Source organism: Caretta caretta, chromosome 18, assembly GCF_965140235.1.
Source record: "Caretta caretta isolate rCarCar2 chromosome 18, rCarCar1.hap1, whole genome shotgun sequence".
NCBI classification, from domain to species: domain Eukaryota; kingdom Metazoa; phylum Chordata; order Testudines; family Cheloniidae; genus Caretta; species Caretta caretta.
In genome coordinates, this window is record NC_134223.1 from 1159887 (window position 1) to 1176971 (window position 17085).

Here is a 17085-nt window from a genome sequence, read left to right on the forward strand (position 1 = left end):
GGGCTGCAGGTCAGCATTGAGGGGGGTCAGCAGAGCTGTGTGTAGGGGGACCCAGAACTGCAATAGCTGAGGGGGCTGTGAGTTAGCCCTGAGGGGGTCGGCAGAGCTGTTTATAGGGGGGTCCCCAGAACTGGAATAGCTGAGGGGGCTGCGCGTCAGCATTGAGGGGGGGCAGCAGAGCTGTGTGTAGGGGGACCCAGAACTGCAATAGCTGAGGGGGCTGTGAGTCAGCCCTGAGGGGGTCGGCAGAGCTGTGTGTAGGGGGGTCCCCAGAACTAGAATAGCTGAGGGGGCTGCAGGTCAGCACTGAGGGGGGTCGGCAGAGCTGTGTGTAGGGGGACCCAGAACTGCAATAGCTGAGGGGGCTGTGAGTCAGCCCTGAGGGGGTCGGCAGAGCTGTGTGTAGGGGGGTCCCCAGAACTAGAATACCTGAGGGGGCTGCGGGTCAGCATTGAGGGGGTCGGCAGAGCAGTGTATAGGGGGACCCCAGAACTGGAATAGCTGAGGGGGCTGCGGGTCAGCACTGAGGGGGTCGGCAGAGCTGTGTATAGGGGAGTCCCCAGAACTGGAATAGCTGAGGGGGCTGTGGGTCAGCACTGAGGGGGGTCGGCAGAGCTGTGTATAGGGGGGTCCCTAGAACTGGAAGGGCTGAGGGGGCTGCGGGTCAGCACTGAGGGGGTCGGCGGAGATGTGTGTAGGGGGTCCCCAGAACTGGAAGGGCTGAGGGGGCTGCTGGTCAGCAGTGAGGGCGTTGGCAGGTCGAGGCAGGAAAAGCAAGGAGGGCCGGTGGCCGAGCAGTGACTGGGAACCCTGTACAGCTCCTGAGAGACGGGAGCCCAGTGCAAAGGGTCTTTCCAGAAAGCACCATGGGTTTTGCAGCAGCCCCATCTCCCCGGCTCTGCTCAACCTGCTGCATCAGAGGAGACCCTGTTCATGCCCCGTCCCCTCCAGGAATGTATTGAACCAGCTGCAGCAAAACACTGAAAAACTCAGTTAAAAGCTCTTCAGGCTCCAGCCACAGCGACAGCCTCCGCTGAATAATACGAGTTGACAACCTGTCCGGCCTCCTCCGATCCCTGAGCCCCAAGGGCTGCTCCTGCCCTGGGCTCTCCCAGGGGACACAGGGCCTGACACAGGGGCCCTGACGGATCTCTCATCCCAGCTGGGGGTGGCGTGTGAGGGAGATCTCTGGGCTGAGATGGTAATTGCTCTCCCAAACCAGCCTCCACTTCTTGGCTGGCTCACCAGAGCCCACGTGGGCCCCCCACCCATGCCTCCTAGTATGTATTGCACCTTCCTTCCTTCCTTCTGCTCTGCTCAGCCAGCCACGGGCCCAGCTCTAGGGAGGCGACTCACCTGCATCTTTTCGATCATCTCAAACAACTCTGAGGTCTGCAAGAGAGAGAAAGCAGCCTGCATCAGCACGAAGGGCCGAGACCACTGTTCCCTCTGAGCTGTGTGCGTGTGCACACAGATCCTAAACCCTGCGCACACAGCAAAACACAGCGCACACAAAAATTTGCACAGAAACTCAACATTTTGCACAGAAGAATTTTTTTGTGCACACGGCCTGTCAAAAATTAGAGGGAACACTGACCCTGGTCTGCAATCCCAGCAGGCCTAGAGCCCCCATTGCCATAGGTCAGCCATCAGTGCCCTGCATGAGATAGCCAGGCTGCCCTCATCAGCCTCAGATGGGGCAGGCTAGGATAGCGGGAGGACTTTAGGGGTAGGTCTGATGAGACTCAGAGACAGCCTGAATTCCAGCCAGATCCCAGCCCCTGTCCCCTTCACTCCCCACATCTGCCCCACCACTGCCCTCACTAACTGCGCTGGCCTCAGGCCTCTGCTGACACCCCCACAGCCGGGGTACTCCCTCCCCAGCTGAGTCTGATCTCGGGGCAGTCAGTGAATCACGCTGGCTATGTGACCCAGGGGTAACACTCCCTGCTCAAGCCAGTCAGCCTTTGTCCCAAAGGGGATGAGAGCTGTCCTCCTTTTAGCCCATGCGCCCCTCAGCCTGCAGGGTTGGGGCAGTTCTGGCCTGTCCCAGGTGGGAGTTGACTGAGCCATTGATTGTGCTCGGATACAATGGGCTGGATTTCCCGAGACACGTTACATGGAGAGCCCCAATGTGCCCTGCTCTTTGGGCACTAGCAGGGGGTGGGGGCAGTAGGAGCTCGCTCGCCAAAGGACAGAGCTGCTAGACGGGTGAGGCCCCCCCATCAATTACTGAGATACCCACGTGCAGGGTTAGCCCCCCAGCGGATACGTAGCTACAGACGTACACTCACTTGTGTTGCGATACAGCTGTGTACACAGGCACATGGCCCCGTACAGGAATCCACACACACAGGGAGAGAGAGACACACACACAGAGACACAACCTCCCCTCCCTCCCATAAACGCCCTTGTGCACCTAGACACACTCCTGAACATGGACACACCTGCCAACGTGCATGTGCACACAGACACCCTCCTCAAACACCCACATGCAAACACCTACAGCCACTGCGCACACCCCCACCCCCATGTGCACCCCTGAGAACTCATTCACACGCACCCCATGTGCACACACACGGTGCGGGCCCCTGCTCACCCCCAGGCGTGCAGGGTTAACCACTTTCCCTTCTAACACAAGCAATAGCCCTTAATTACTTGTCTTGGCAGCGGCTCAGAGCCCCTTGAGTGCTCTGCGGCTCCCAGCTGGAGCAGGCAAAAGGGCTGGAACACAGAGCCCTGAACTTCATATGGAACAGCTAGACTGGAAAGGACGCCCTCGTTGGTTTGGGGGCTCCTCCCACCCACCCAATCCCCCTCCAGGCCAGCTCTTCTCGCTGCCTCCCCCGCATCCCAGCTCCATCCACCCGCTTTTTGCATCCCCTCCTGCCGTTCTGCCATGCTCCTCTGGGCCAGTGGGAGGGTCGGGGTCACTGGCAGGCACCACCCGAGAAAACCCAGCCAGGACAGGCAGAGGCTGCTGGAGGCCCCAGGGTCCCCGATGCTGATGCCGCTGCGTGCCCGAGATGCTGCCCTTGCGCCAGACTCACGTTCCAGCTGTACTCGGCCAAGTTCCTCCTGCACAGCCCTGGCGCACCAGAGGAGAAGGGCTGTGGCTGAGCCATCCTGATGGGCTCGGGCTCTCCTGGGGCACTTCCCCAAGCACCACACAAGCCCTGGCTGCTCTGAGCTCTTGTGGGGCAGCCAGCCCCTGCCCCCTCAGCCCCGGGATTGCAGGAGACATGGAGGTGAGTGCTGGCTCTCCCGGTTCTGCGATTCACTGCACTCGGCTCCATGTGTACCTTATGGGCGTGGCGGCAGGTGCAGAAGGGAGCCATGCCAAGGGGCAGGTCTCGCTGTTCTAGCCTGCCCCAGGCTGTGCAGAGGAGCCAGGTAGTTGGTTGCAGATCACCCGGATGGCCAGGGGTCTCCCATGCTGCACCCCTGGTGCCTGGGTGTGTGAAAACTCAGACTGCTCCTGCCAGCTCCCGGACCTGCACTGTAACAGATGGCAGCACAGCTCAGCCCATGCCAAGCTCTCCGCTGAGCCCTGGCCCTGCATCCTCAAATACTGCCCGAGGAATTGAGGGGGTGTCACGGTGTGATGGGGAGTCAGGGCCCTGCACCCCCACTTCCTGCAATTCACCATGACTCCCAGCCAGCCAGTAGAAGGTTTATTAGAGACGACAGGAACACAGTTCAACCCAGAGGTTGTAGGCGTAAACAGGATCCCTTAGTCAGGCCCTTCTGGAGGACAGGGAGATTAGTCCCAAGCCTTGGGGCTCCCTCCTCTTTCCCAGCCAACATCCCAAAACTGGAAACCCCTCCAGCCGTCTCACCCAGCCTCCCCCGAGCTCCTCCTCCAGCCTTTGTCCAGTTTCCCAGGCAGAAGGTGTCACCCTGCCCCAACCTAGGGAGGTGGTGGAATCTTCTTCCTTTGAGGTTTTTAAGGTCAGGCTTGACAAAGCACTGGCTGGGATGATTTAGTCGGGGATTGGTCCTGCTTTGAGCAGGGGGTTGGACTAGAACCTCCTGAGGTCCCTTCCAACCCTGATATTTTATGATTCTATGATTAACCCCCCTCCTGACTCAGGTTCAGGCTCTGGTATCTTCCCTCAAGGGAAGTCTTCCATCCCAATGAAACCCCTGCAACATTCCCAGGTCAAATCCGCTCCACTCCCTACTGCATCACATCTCTCCCCCCTTCGAGACTGAACTGAGTGGGGTCACTCTGACCAGTATTCAGGGCTCCCTCTCCGGGACAATTCATCTGCTATCATGTTGGCAGTTCCCTTCGCAAGAACCACGTCCTTCTCATAATCCTGCAGGAGCAGGCTCCACCTCAGGAGCTTGACGTTGGCTCCTTTCATCTGGTGCAGCCAGGTCAGGGGAGAGTGCTCGGTGTACACAGTGAAGTGTCGCCCAAAGAGATAGGGCTCTAGTTTCTTAGCCAGGCGCTCCTTCTCGATGGCCGCGTAGTTCTGCTCTCAGGGTAGCAACTTCTTGTCCAACTACAAGATGGGGTGTCTCTCCCCCTTTTCATCCTCCTGCATTAACACCGCACCCAGCCCCGTGTCTGAGGCGTCAGTGAACACCATAAAGGGCTTGTCAAAGTCTGGGTTTGCCAGAACTGGGCCACTGACCAGAGCCTCCTTCAGCGCACAGAGAGCCTTCTGGCACTGCTCGGTCCAGACCCCCTTGTCTGGCTTCCCCTTCTTGCATAGCTCAGTGATGGGGGTGGCTATGTCTCTAAAGTGGGGCACGAATCTCCGATAGTATCCTGCCATCCCAATAAAGGCCTGAGCCTGCTTTTTGGTGTGGGGAGCAGGCCAGTCTCCGATCACCTCCACCTTGGCTGGTTCCGGCTTTAGGCAGCCACTCCCCACCCGGTGGCCCAGGTAAGATACTTCAGCCATCCCCACCTTGCACTTCTCCGCTTTTACAGTCAGCCCAGCCCCCTGGAGTCGGTCCAGCACTTGTCTAACTTGGGACACATGGTCCTCCCAGGTCTGGCTAAAGACACAGATCTCATCAATATACGCCATGGCAAAACTCTCCGTCCCCCTCAGGAGCTGGTCCACCAGGCGCTGGAAGGTGGCCGGCACTCCCTTGAGGCCGAAAGGCAGGGTCAGGAACTCATAGAGCCCCAGAGGGGTGATAAAGGCCGATTTCAGCCGGGCATCTGCATCCAGCAGCACTTGCCAGTAGCCCTTTGTAAGATCCATGGTGATAAGGTACCGAGCTCCTCCCAGCTTGTCTAGGAGCTCATCAGGCCTGGGCATGGGGTAGGCATCAGATACAGTGATGGCATTGAGCTTCCGATAGTCCACACAGAACCGGATCGACCCGTCCCTTTTGGGGACCAGCACCACCGGCGAGGCCCAAGGGCTAGCAGATGGCTGGATCACCCCCAAAGCCACCATGTCCCTGACCTCTCTTTCCAGGTCCTGAGCAGTTTTCCCTGTGACTCAGAAGGGGGAGCATCTTATTGGAGGGTGCGACCCCGTCTGCACCCGGTGGACAGTCAGATTAGTGCGTCCAGGCTGGTTGGAAAACAGCTGTCGGTACGGATGTAGCACCCCCCTGACCTCAGCTTGCTGGGCAGGGGTTAGCTGATCCGAGAGGGGAATTGTTTCCTGGGAGGAGCCAGCTCCTGTCTCAGGGAATAGATCTACTAGAGGGTCATCTCCCTGCTCCGCCCAGTGTCCACACATGGCCAGCACCACATTCCCTCTGTCATAATATGGTTTCATCATATTCACACGGTACACACGGAGGTGGTGCGCCCGGTTCGACAGCTCCACCACATAGTTTACCTCATTTAATTGCTTGACAACCTTAAAAGGGCCCTCCCAGGCAGCCTGTAGTTTGTTCTTTCTCACGGGGATGAGAACCATCACCTGATCCCCGGTGGCATAGGCACAGGCCTGCGCCGTGCGGTCATACCAGACCTTCTGCTTCTTCTGGGCTCTGGCCAGATTCGCCTTGGCCAAGCCCATGAGCTCAGCAAGTCTCTCTCGGAAGGTCAGGACATACTCCACCACTGACTCTCCATCGGGAGTGGCCTTCCTCTCCCATTCATCGCTCATCAGGTCCAGGGGCCCCCTTGCCATCCTTCCGTATAACAGTTCGAAAGGCAAAAATCCAGTCGACTCCTGGGGCACTTCCCTGTACGCGAACAGCAGGTGAGGTAAGTACTTGTCCCAATCCTGCGGGTGCTGGTTCATAAAGATTTTCAGCATCATCTTTAGCGTCCCATTGAACCTCTCCACCAGCCCATTGGACTGGGGGTGATAAACTGAGGCCCAGTTGTGCTGGACCCCACATTTTTCCCACAAGCACCGGAGCAGGGCCGACATGAAGTTGGAGCCTTGGTCTGTCAAGACTTCCTTGGGGAACCCCACTCGGCTGAAAATGGTCAGGAGCGCATCCGCCACGGTGTCTGCTTCAATGGAAGCTAAGGGCACTGCCTTGGGGTAGCGGGTGGCGAAATCTACCACCACCAGGATGTATTTCTTCCCCGACCGGGTCGTCTTGCTGAGAGGCCCCACTATGTTCATAGCCACCTCCTAGAAAGGCTCCTTTATGATGGGCAAAGGTCTCAAAGCTGCTTTCCCCTTGTCCCGGGCCTTCCCCACCCTCTGACAGGGGTCACAGGATCGGCAATACCGCAGGACAGTGGTAAAGACCCCGGGCCAGTAAAAGTTCTGTAGCAACCTCTGCCGGGTGCGCCGGATTCCCTGGTGCCCTGCGAGGGGGATGTCATGGGCCAGGTACAGGAGCTTGCGGCGATACTTCTGGGGGACCACCAGCTGCCTCCTGATCCCACAGGACTCCACTTCCCCTGGGGGAGCCCATTCTCGGTACAGGAACCCCTTCTCCCACAGGAACCTCTCCTGGCAGCCTCTCCCCATGGTCTGTGCTGCACTGAGGTCGGCCAGGTCCCTTAGGTTCCTCAAGAAGGGATCTTTCTGTAACTTTGCCTGGAACTCAGTGGTTGGGGAAGGGATGGGGACCTGCTCCCTCTCGCTGGCTGAGTCTGAGACCGCAGCCTCTCTCAGCTGTGTCCCTGGGCACTCCCTCCCCACCGAGGTGGGGTCCTGTGCCTCTGGCAAGGTACCCTCCCCAAAGTCAGGTCATAGTGCTCCTTGCTGGCTCTGGCTATGGGTCACAACCAGGGTGCCCTGGGGATTGCTCAGCCAGTCCTCCAGGTCACCTCCATCAACACCTCAGCGGGCAAATGGTGGTACACACCCACATCTTCGGGGCCCTCCTTGGCCCCCCATTTCAGATGTACCCTCACCATGCTTTCCTTGAATGGGGTCCTGCCCACACCCATCAGGGTCAGGTATGTGTTGGGTGTGACGAAGTGGGACTGTTCTTAATGTTTCCTCTGAATAGTGTGGGGGTGCCTCAGTTTCCCCTATGCAGTTCTTAAGTATCTATGGGGTGGGGTAAGGGTGTATGGTCATTGCAGAGCCCTAGAGGGCAGGTGTGTGCAGGAGTCTGGACACAGAGAATGGCCGACACCCTGTTTCCTGGCAACTGATGGCCTGGCCCTTCCCCCCTGCAAGGTGAGAGCTAAAGGGTTGGAGAACAAAGGAATCCGGTGACCTGGCCCAGGAAAGGGACAAAGCCCAGGGGAGGTGGGGCTGGAGGGAGTTTTCAGTTTGGGGCTGGCTGGGACATGGAGTGAAGTGCAGAAGTGGTTGTCTGGCTCCCGGCCCCCCAAAATGGACCCAGCTGAGAGGTCCTGTTCTCTGCACCTGCAAGCTCTGTTTTAGACCATGTTTCTGTCGTCTAATAAATCTCTGTTTTACTGGCTGGCTGAGAGTCACGTCTGACTGCGAAGTTGGGGTGCAGGACCCTCTGGCTTCCCCAGGAGCCCCGCCTGGGTGGACTTGCTGTGGGAAGTGCACGGAGGGGCAGAGGATGCTGAATGCTCTGAGGTCAGACCCAGGAAGGTGGAAGTTGTGTGAGCTGTGTGTCCTGAAGACTGGCTGCTCACAGAAAGGAGACTTCCCCAGAGTCCTGACTGGCTTCATGGGGAGCAGTTCCAGAGCATCACCCAGGGACTCTGTGACATTGGGCACCACCCGATCTGGGGCCACCACCTCGGACCGGGCCAGCATCACCTCAGCACCCGTGTTCCAGTATCCATTGACCTTCCTCCTAGCCACCTCCAGGGGAACAAGGCACTCGCTCCGCAGGGACAGCCCTGCACCCAGTTTGTAAACTGAGAACCCTGAGTCTGGAGCATCCAGCCCTCCAGAGGAGCTGGTCTGGAGCCCTCCTCCCCCTGAGCAGTTGGTAAGCTGCCAGGCCCCCTTGTCTGGGAAGGCTGCCCCTCATCCGGCTGGGTCCCTACCCAGTTAACTCTGTGTGGGTTTGGTCTGCTCAGTCTGTCCTTGAGCCTGGGGCACTGGGTCCGTATGTGGCCTCTCTGGCCACAGTGATAGCAGCTCATGTCCAGTTGGTCCCCTCGAGCCAGTCGGTTGGTCCTGATGCCGGATGTTCCCCTTTGGAGGGGGTTCTACGTGTTCCCCCTTTGGGAGGTCCCATGGTGATGCTCTCACCGCATCAGGGTGGGCCTGATCCTTTGGGACTCCTCCCTGCAACCCCCTGACCGGCTGTTCACAAACTCATCGGCCAGCTGCCCCGCATGTCGCGGGTTCTCTGGCTTCTTGTCCTCCAACCATAGCCTCAGGTCGGATGGGCACCGCTCATACAGTTGCTCCAGTACCATCAGTTTAACCAGGTCCTCCTTCATCTGGGCCCCATCCGCCCACTTGAGGGCATATCCCTCCATGCGGGTTGCCAGTTCCAAATATGTGACCTCAGGGGTTTTATACTGATTCTGGAACCTTTCCTGATACATCTCGGGAGTCAGCCCAAACTTGTGTAGCAGGGCCTTTTTGAATAGTTCATAGTCCCTTTTCTCCGCCCCTTCCATTCGGCTGTACATCGCCACGGCTTTGGGGTCCAGTAAGGGGGTGAGAAACCGGAACCTGCCTGCAGGAGCAACCTGGTGCAACTCACTGGCCATCTCAAAGGCAATCAGGAATTCATTTATATCCTCCCCTTCCTTACGATGGGTCAGGATGCACTTATCTAAGTTCCATGCCATCCTGGTTCCCACATCACTCACTGCAGCTGGAGCCTCGCTGCTCCTCAGCTTGGCCAACTCCAGCTCATGCTGCCACTGCTTTCCCCACTCCTCCAGCTCATGCTGATGCTGCCTTTCACGGTCCTCTCGCTTCTTCTCTTGATCTTCCAGCTCTCTCAGAGAATCAGAGAATATCAGGGTTGGAAGGGACTTCAAGAGGTCATCTAGTCCAACCCCCTGCTCAAAGCAGGACCAATCCCCAACTAAATCATCCCAGCAAGGGCTTTGTCAAGCCTGACCTTAAAAACCTCAAAGGAAGGAGATTCCACCACCTCTCTAGGTAACGCATTCCAGTGCTTCACCGCCCTCCTAGTGAAAAAGTTTTTCCTAATATCCAACCTAAACCAGTTTATCTCCCTCTCCCATTCCAGCCGCCTCAGCTTCAGGGATGGGGAACTCCACCAGGAGGATCCCCTGCTGCAGGGGTTAGGGTGCCCTCGGTATTCGCAGGGCTCCTCCCAGCCCCTTCCCTGGGCATAGGTAGGAGGGGTCTCAGGATGCCTTCAGTAGCAGTCTGACCCCTCCCAGCCAGGTCAGGCACTGGGGCCTGCCTTGCATCTGCCAGGCTGCTTCCCTCAGAGACAGAGATCGGTTCCTCCGAGCGATCTTCCTCCTCCAGCTGGGCAATCAGCTGTTCTTTGGTGAGCCTCCCAATGCGCAGCCCCCTCTGCCTGCTCAGCTCCACCAGGTCGCTCTTAAGGTGCTTATTATACATCTTCCAGCTGGCCACTTGCAGGTCTGTGTGCTCGCAACTCCCCACAGTTTCCAGGAGGAACCCCTAGGGTGCCAGCCCTTCTCCAGGTCACCACCTCCCTCCCAGGGTCAAGCCACAGACTCCTCCGCCACTGAGACTGCTCACCGTAGTGCCCAAGGGGACCCTGTTATTGCAACAGTCCTTCTCACTGGACACACTCCCAGGGGATAAGCGTAGCTCCTCCGCCCCCCGAAACCACTCCTCTCTGAATCTTCAGCATGCCTGGTCCCTGTCAATTCCCCGTCATTTACTACTCCCCAGTCACTTACTGCAGGAAGCGCCGTCCACAGGGTGAAGTAGATCCCACCTGTGCCACCAACTGTCACGGAGTGAGGGGGAGTCAGGGCCCTGCACCCCCACTTCCTGTGGTTCACCATGACTCTCAGCCAGTCAGTAGAATAGAAGGTTTATTAGAGATGACAGGAACACAGTTCAAACCAGAGCTGGCAGGCATAAACAGGATCCCTTAGTCAGGCCCTTCTGGGTGACAGGGAGATTAGACCAAGCCTTGGGGCTCCCTCCTCTTCCCCAGCCAATTCCCCAAAACTGGAAACCCCTCCAGCCGTCTCACCCAGCCTCCCCCCAGCTCCTCCTCCAGCCTTTGTCCAGTTTCCCAGGCAGAAGGTGTCACCCTGCCCCAAACCTCCTCCTGGCTCAGGTTACAGGCTCAGGTATCTTCCCTCAAGAGAAGTCTCCCATCCCCAATGAAACTCCCCTGCAACATTCCCAGGTCAAATCCGCCCCACTTCCTGCTGCGTCCCGGGGCAGGAGGGCGGCAACTTTCTCAGTATTACTGCTCAGGTGTCATGTGAATAGCAGACTAAGGCTGCTTTCACACACAGCCCTCGGCACCGGGGAGCAGCATCCACTAGGCCACTGGTTTTCAAACTGCGGGTCGTGACCCAGTACTGGGTCGTGGAATGGAAGGCACTGGGTCGCGGCAGCTCTGGTCAGCACCGCCGACCGGGCCATTAAAGGTCCCATCAGCAGTGCTGCCCGGCTAAAGCAGGCTTGTCCCTACCTGTTCTGACACCGTGCTATGCCCCGAAAGCGGCCAGCAGCAGGTCCAGTGCCTAGGCAGGGGGACCACGGGGCTCCGTGCACTGCCCCCACCCCGAGGACTGGCTCCGCACTCCCATTGGCCGGTTCCCAGCCAATGGGAACTGGGAGGGGAGGGCAGTGCCTGTGGGGGAGAGTCACATGGAGCCACTTGTGTTTCTCCACCTAGGAGCTGGACCTGCTGCTGGCTGCTTCCAGGGTGCAGCGTGGTCTGCGGTGGCAGGACAGGCAGGGAGCCTGCCTTAGCATCCTCACTGTGTCGCTGACTGGGAGCCCCCCAAGGTAATCCCGTGCCCCATCCCCACGCCCCAATCCCCAGCCCCAGCCCAGAGCCCCCTCCCACACCCTGAACCACTCATTCCCGGCCCCACCCCACAGCCCTCACCCCCACACCCCAACCCTGACCCCCTCCCACACCCTAAACCCCTCATCCTCAGCTCCGTTGGGTCACGGGCATTAACAATTTTCTTCAACTGGGTCACCAGAAAAAAAGTTTGAAAGCCACTGCACTAGGTCAGCCAGCCACCAGTGCTCCCTCACCCGTCCCACCCCACTGATCCAGAGCCAGGCCCCGCCCCTCGAGAGTTAGGATGCTCTAGTGCCCCTGCCAGAGTCTTAGAGCTAGGAGCCCAAGGTCATCATCTCAGCTCTCCGCTGACGTGGGTGACATGCAGCCTTCGGTGCCTCAGTTTCCCCTCTCAGGTAAAGGGACCAATCCCAAAGTGCTCTGGGATCCTCTGGTGGCAGCAACAGGAGGCGCATCCTAGGCGCCAGGGCAGCTCTCGGCCTCCTCAAGTGCTTGCATCACACGCAGTGGCTTATGCATTTGCTACTGGCACCTGCTAGGCGAGCTGGGCCCCCAGCTCCGGCTGTAGGGACTCGTGCTTTCAGATCTGAGGTCTGCACTCAGCCTCCGCCCATGACACCCAACGGTGGCCTGTCCCATGCTGGCGTGGCTGACACAAGCAGCAGTACGCGAGGGCTTGTCGGAGCCTTTCTGTGGCTGGGATTGTAAGAGCCAGGCTGGCCCTGCCCCACCTTGTTGTCCCCAGCTGCCCGGAGCATCAGTGATGACTCATGCTACCCCGTGTCTCTGCTTAGCTCAGGATCCAGCGGTGTTTGCTCTGCCAGGGGAGCTCCACTCTGTTGACTCTGGCATCTGCTCAAGGCTTGGCAGCCACGACCCAGCCTGGAAGTGACGGGGGTCTCACCAAACGAAACAAAAATCTCTTTCCCCTCTCGGCAGCTTGCTTGAATCGCGCCTGACGTGCAGGCAGCCAGCCCGCCCACGCGTGTGGAGTCCAGACAGGGCTCCCCGATGGGGTGACAAGGCAGCACAGGCTGGGTATGTGGGCCGGACAGCCAGAGAGCGCCCCAGCTACACTGTGCTGTAAACCAGGGCTCAGACTGCGGCTTGTGCCAAACCCCCTCCCATCCACACACAAATCTGTCTAACTCAGGAAGCGAGAGCCAGGGGGACTCACAGGGTCAGAGCCCAAGTCCTGCTGCGACTTGGGTCCAAGTCCTGCCTTTGCGCAGTGTGGTCACAGCTCAAGCCGCAACCCGGAGTCAGAAGGTCTGCACAGTGCAGTGTGGATGCATTCACATGGCTCAGACCCGTGTCCTGCTGTTGTAAGCCCAGCTTTACAATGCACTGTGGACACTCAAGCGCGGGCCTGGAAACTGAATCCACAAGACCCAGTTTCTGATGCAGTGTGGATCCAGCAGCCACAACAGAGAATTCCCTGGGCAGACATCACAGCCCTGGGGTTTCATTTCCAGCTGTCACTGGAAGTCCCATCCCCAAGTCCCATCCCCACACTGCTCCTACCCCCTGTCTGTGTGGATTGGAAGCCCTGTGGGGCAGGGACTGGCTTGCTGTGGGGTACAGCCCAGCAAAAGGAGCCTTGGCTCTTGGCAGGGACCTCTGGGCACCCCTGCAACATAAGTCATTCCGAATACTTCGAATCAGAGGCAGCAGTTGTTTGGATTACAGTCTCTTTAAGGGAAGTGGCCGGCAGTAGTTGTGTGCTATTAGCCAGGTGAGGGTAATTATAGCAATTAGCAGGCTGCAGGAATGAATTTCCTGCCTGCGAGACATGGCGACCAGAGCCAATGTGTTTCACTGGCACAAATGAAAGGGAAACACAGGTCCCCTAGCTAGTCTGGTGCTGCTTGTGACAGATGGAGCCAGAGAACAAAGCCACAGGAACTGCAGTGACTCAAGGTATCACATATAGCCCGTGTGCGTCATGATACCACATGTCAGAAATAGCAGCAGGTTATCGCAGTACATCCGACAGTGCTTTATACAGGTATACACAGGATTCCTTTCACCCCCTCTGGGGAGGAACGCAGCAGCCACTCTTGACAAATCTGCACAACATTTTAGGAGAGGCAGGGAAGGAGAACACCACCTCCAATTAAACTGAAGGAATATAGGTAGGAAGAACGTAGTTACTGCTGCCAACTGCAGTGTGTCCAGGACACCAGCAATAACGATCCAGTTTATGTGAATAGTCCCATGGGATCTTTGATACCAAGTGCTCAGTGCTTTGGTTCTGCAGGGACTTTAACAGGGCTGAACATAAATGTCTATATCTAGCGACAAAGAATGCCGGTCACACTTAGAGAATGGAGGCTTGATCCCGGGCAGCAGTGACTCTGAAAATAATCTGGGGTCATGGTCACCAGTGCCGGAACCGGGGTGGAGGGGGGGACAGTGGGCCATGGCCTCCCACTTTTTAATAAAAGAAACGTATGTGCTCTCTGTGGGATATTTAAGTATTAATTCCTCCACCACTTTGACCTTGGCCCCTCAACTTCTACAAAGGTCCCAGCACCCAAATGGCCGTTGTCTCCCCGGCCCTTTAAAACCTGGCTGGGAGGGAGCATGCAATGACCTGGCCCAGTTGGTTGGCACCAAGGTCCCGCTTTGCACTGAGCCACATACCAGCATCTGGTCTCTTATACAGGCTGTTGGGACAGGTCTGGGGATCTGGAAGGGCCAAGCCATTGTAGGGGAGGGGTTTGGGGATTTAGGGGGTCAGGCCATTGAGGGGAGCTTAGTCCCGCACTCTTGCAGTCCTTCCGGTGCCCGTGATCATGGGGGATGATCAGCTGAACATGAGCTGCCAGTGTGATGCTGTGGCTAAAAGGGGCTAAAGCAATCCATGGACGCCTAAACAGGGGAATGTCTAGTATGACATTTTCCTCTCTGCTTGGCACTGGGGCACCTGCTGCTGGCATCCTGGCTCCAGTCCTGGTGCCACAGCTCAAGGAGGATGCTGATAAACTGGAGGGGGTCAGAGAAGAGCCAGGGGAATGATTAAAGGGTTAGAAAACCAGTGACTGACTCACGGAGCTCCATCCATTTACCCTAACAAAAAGAACGTTCGGGGGTGACTTGATCCCAGCCTGTAAGTACTTATGTGGGGAACAAATATTTCATAAGGGGCTCGTCAGTCTGGCAGTGACAGGTCTGACCCGACCCAGTGGCTGGTAGCTGAAGCTAGACACATTCAGACTAAGGTGGACATTTTTACCAGTGACAATAATTAACCAATGGACCAATTCACCGGGCTCATGATGGATTCTCCATCCCTGACCATTCTCAAAGTTCTGCCCTAGGGATTACTGTGGGCAGGTCTCTGGCCGGGGCTATCTGGGGTCACACTAGATGGGCATAAGGGTCCCTCCTGGCCTTGGAAGCTATAAGCAAAGGGCAGCGACCCAATGCTAACTGAAAGGGAAGAGTGCCCTCTACTGAATCATCACCTATGTCTCCACAGCAACCTCAAGTTTTCTTGGTCTCCCATCCAAGTACCAGCCTGGCATGAGATCGGCACGCCCACAGGCCAATGGGCTCGGCGGGGGGGTGGGGGGGCAGGGCTGGTCTTGACTGCAAGCACGTTAGGCAGCTGGAACGGCTAGTGCATGTGATGTTGGAAGGACTGGGATTGGGGATGAGAAGGGTTCAGGTTAGAGCTGTGGTGGTCAAAGATTTGGGGAGGGCTAAGAGGGGATGATTCTTTCAAGCAGAGAGCAAGAAACTGCCCTAGTATCTGTCATTCCATCTAAATCAGCGATTCTCAAACCAGGGGGTGGGCTTGGCAAGGTAGGCATGGGAACGTGGCAAGGGAGGCATGAGTTGTGTGCTTTTTTTTTTTTAAGTGCTCTGGCTCTCAGCCCCGGGTGGCTGGGCTCGTGCAGAAGGAATGTGCACACCAGGGAGGTGGGGATAAAGGAGACAGCTGGAACCCCACCACCCAGGCTCAGGCTCTACTTCCCCTCCCCCCCTCAATTCCTCACCAGGAGGCAGCGGGGTTCTGCTGTCAGCGGGGTTCTGCTCTCAGCCGGGTGGGGGGGGGAGGGGAGCACAGAAGTAAAGGTGGCAATGGGGACTAAGTCTGCTGTGAAAAGTGATACTGATGAATATTGCTTTTCACATTGCCACCCTTTCTTCTGTGCTACTGCTCGCACAATGCTGCCTTCAGAGCTGGGTGCCCAGCCAGCAGCCGCTGCTCTCCTCTCTGCCTTCAGAGCTGGGTGGCGGTATATGTACTTGGGTGGGGTGGAGTGTAAACAAGTATAGATGCAAAGAATGGGGGCTTGGTCAAATAAGTTTGTCACTTAGACCAGTGTTCTCAATAGATAAGCACATCAGCTGGATGGTTCTGCTAAAACGATTGGCAAGAAGAAGTTAAAAATGTTGGCATGTAAACTGACACCGCTAGGTTTCAGAGTCAACACCCCATTCAGGATTAAGGATTGCAGCATCTTGACTTTGGCCTTGTCTACACTACAAAATTAGGTTGATTTTATAGAAGTCGATTTTTAGAAACTGATTTTATACTGTCAATTGCGTATGTCCACACTAAGCGCATTAAGTCGGCGGAGTGAATCCTCACTACCGTGGCTAGTATCAACTTACAGAGCAGTGCATGATGGGTAGCTATCCCACAGTTCCCGAAGTCTCCGCTGCCTATTGGAATTCTGGGTTAAGCTCCCAATGCCTGATGGGGGAAAAACATTGTTGCGGGTGGTTTGGGGTACATGTCGTCAGGCCCTCCTCCCTCCCTCCCTCCATGAAAGCAATGGCAGACAATCGTTTCGTGCCTTTTTTCCTGGGTTACCCATTCAGACGCCATACCACAGCAAGCATGGAACCCGCTCAGCTCACCGTCACTGTACATCTCCTGGGTGCTGCTGGCAGATGTGGTACTGCATTGCTACACAGCAGCAGCTCCTTGCATTCGCGGCAGATGGTGCAGTAGGACTGATAGCCGATGTACATCTCCTGGATGCTCCTGGCAGACCTCAGTGAGGTCGATCAGAGGCTCTTGGACAGACATGGCTATCCTCCTCTTAGAGCACCAAATGGGAGCCAGCAACTCCAGGTCATTCTCTTCTTTAACTTTCATCTTATGGGGATTCAGTCCTGCCTAAAATATCATGCGAGCTGGAGGCTTCTGCCTCAGGTTGCTCTCCCAGCCGGCAGCACTGCGTGGTCACACCTACCCCAGCCTGTCCCTTGCTCCCATGGCTCATGAAGCCTGGACAGTAGTAAGGAGCAGGTCAACTATAGGCTGAGTAAATGCAGATTGGTGGTCGAATGTGCCTTTGGACGTTTAAAAGCTCACGGATGCTGTTTGCTGACTAGGTCAGACCTCAGCGCAACCAACATTCCCATTGTTATTGCTGCTTGCTGTGTGCTCCATAATATCTGCGAGAATAAGGGGGAGACATTTATGGTGGGGTGGAAGGTTGAGTCAAATCGCCTGGCATCCAATTTTGAGCAGCCAGACACCAGGGTGATTAGAAGAGCACAGCAAGGCGTGCTGTGCATCAGAGAGGCTTTGAAAATCAGTTTCATGACTAGTCAGGCTTCAGTGTGACAGTAGTGTGCGTTTCTCCTTGATGCAAACCCACCCCCTTTGTTGATTTTAATTCCCTGTAAACCAACCACCCTCCCGCTTTGAAATAAAGTAACTATTATTTTGAAACCATGCATTGTTTCTTTATTAATCTTTTAAAAAATGAGATAATGGACAAGATTGCCCGGGTGGGGTGGGGGAGGAGGGAAGGACAATGCCACATTGCTTAT

The 17085-nt window shown here is 56.8% G+C and overlaps 1 protein-coding gene across 15 annotated transcripts in view; it reads right to left on the reverse strand.

Moving 5' to 3' along the window:
- Positions 1 to 17085, reverse strand: part of RAP1GAP (RAP1 GTPase activating protein) — a 226177-nt gene that overhangs the window by 72715 nt on the left and 136377 nt on the right. For 14 of the 15 annotated variants that reach the window (XM_075121050.1, XM_048825425.2, XM_048825426.2 and 11 more), the window contains one exon: positions 1357 to 1392. The exons of the other annotated variant lie outside the window; for it this stretch is intronic. In XM_075121050.1, coding sequence (XP_074977151.1) covers positions 1357 to 1374 — 18 coding nt within the window. In that variant the 5' untranslated portion in view covers positions 1375 to 1392. The remainder of the gene's footprint in view (positions 1 to 1356; positions 1393 to 17085) is intronic. 15 annotated transcript variants of the gene reach the window in all.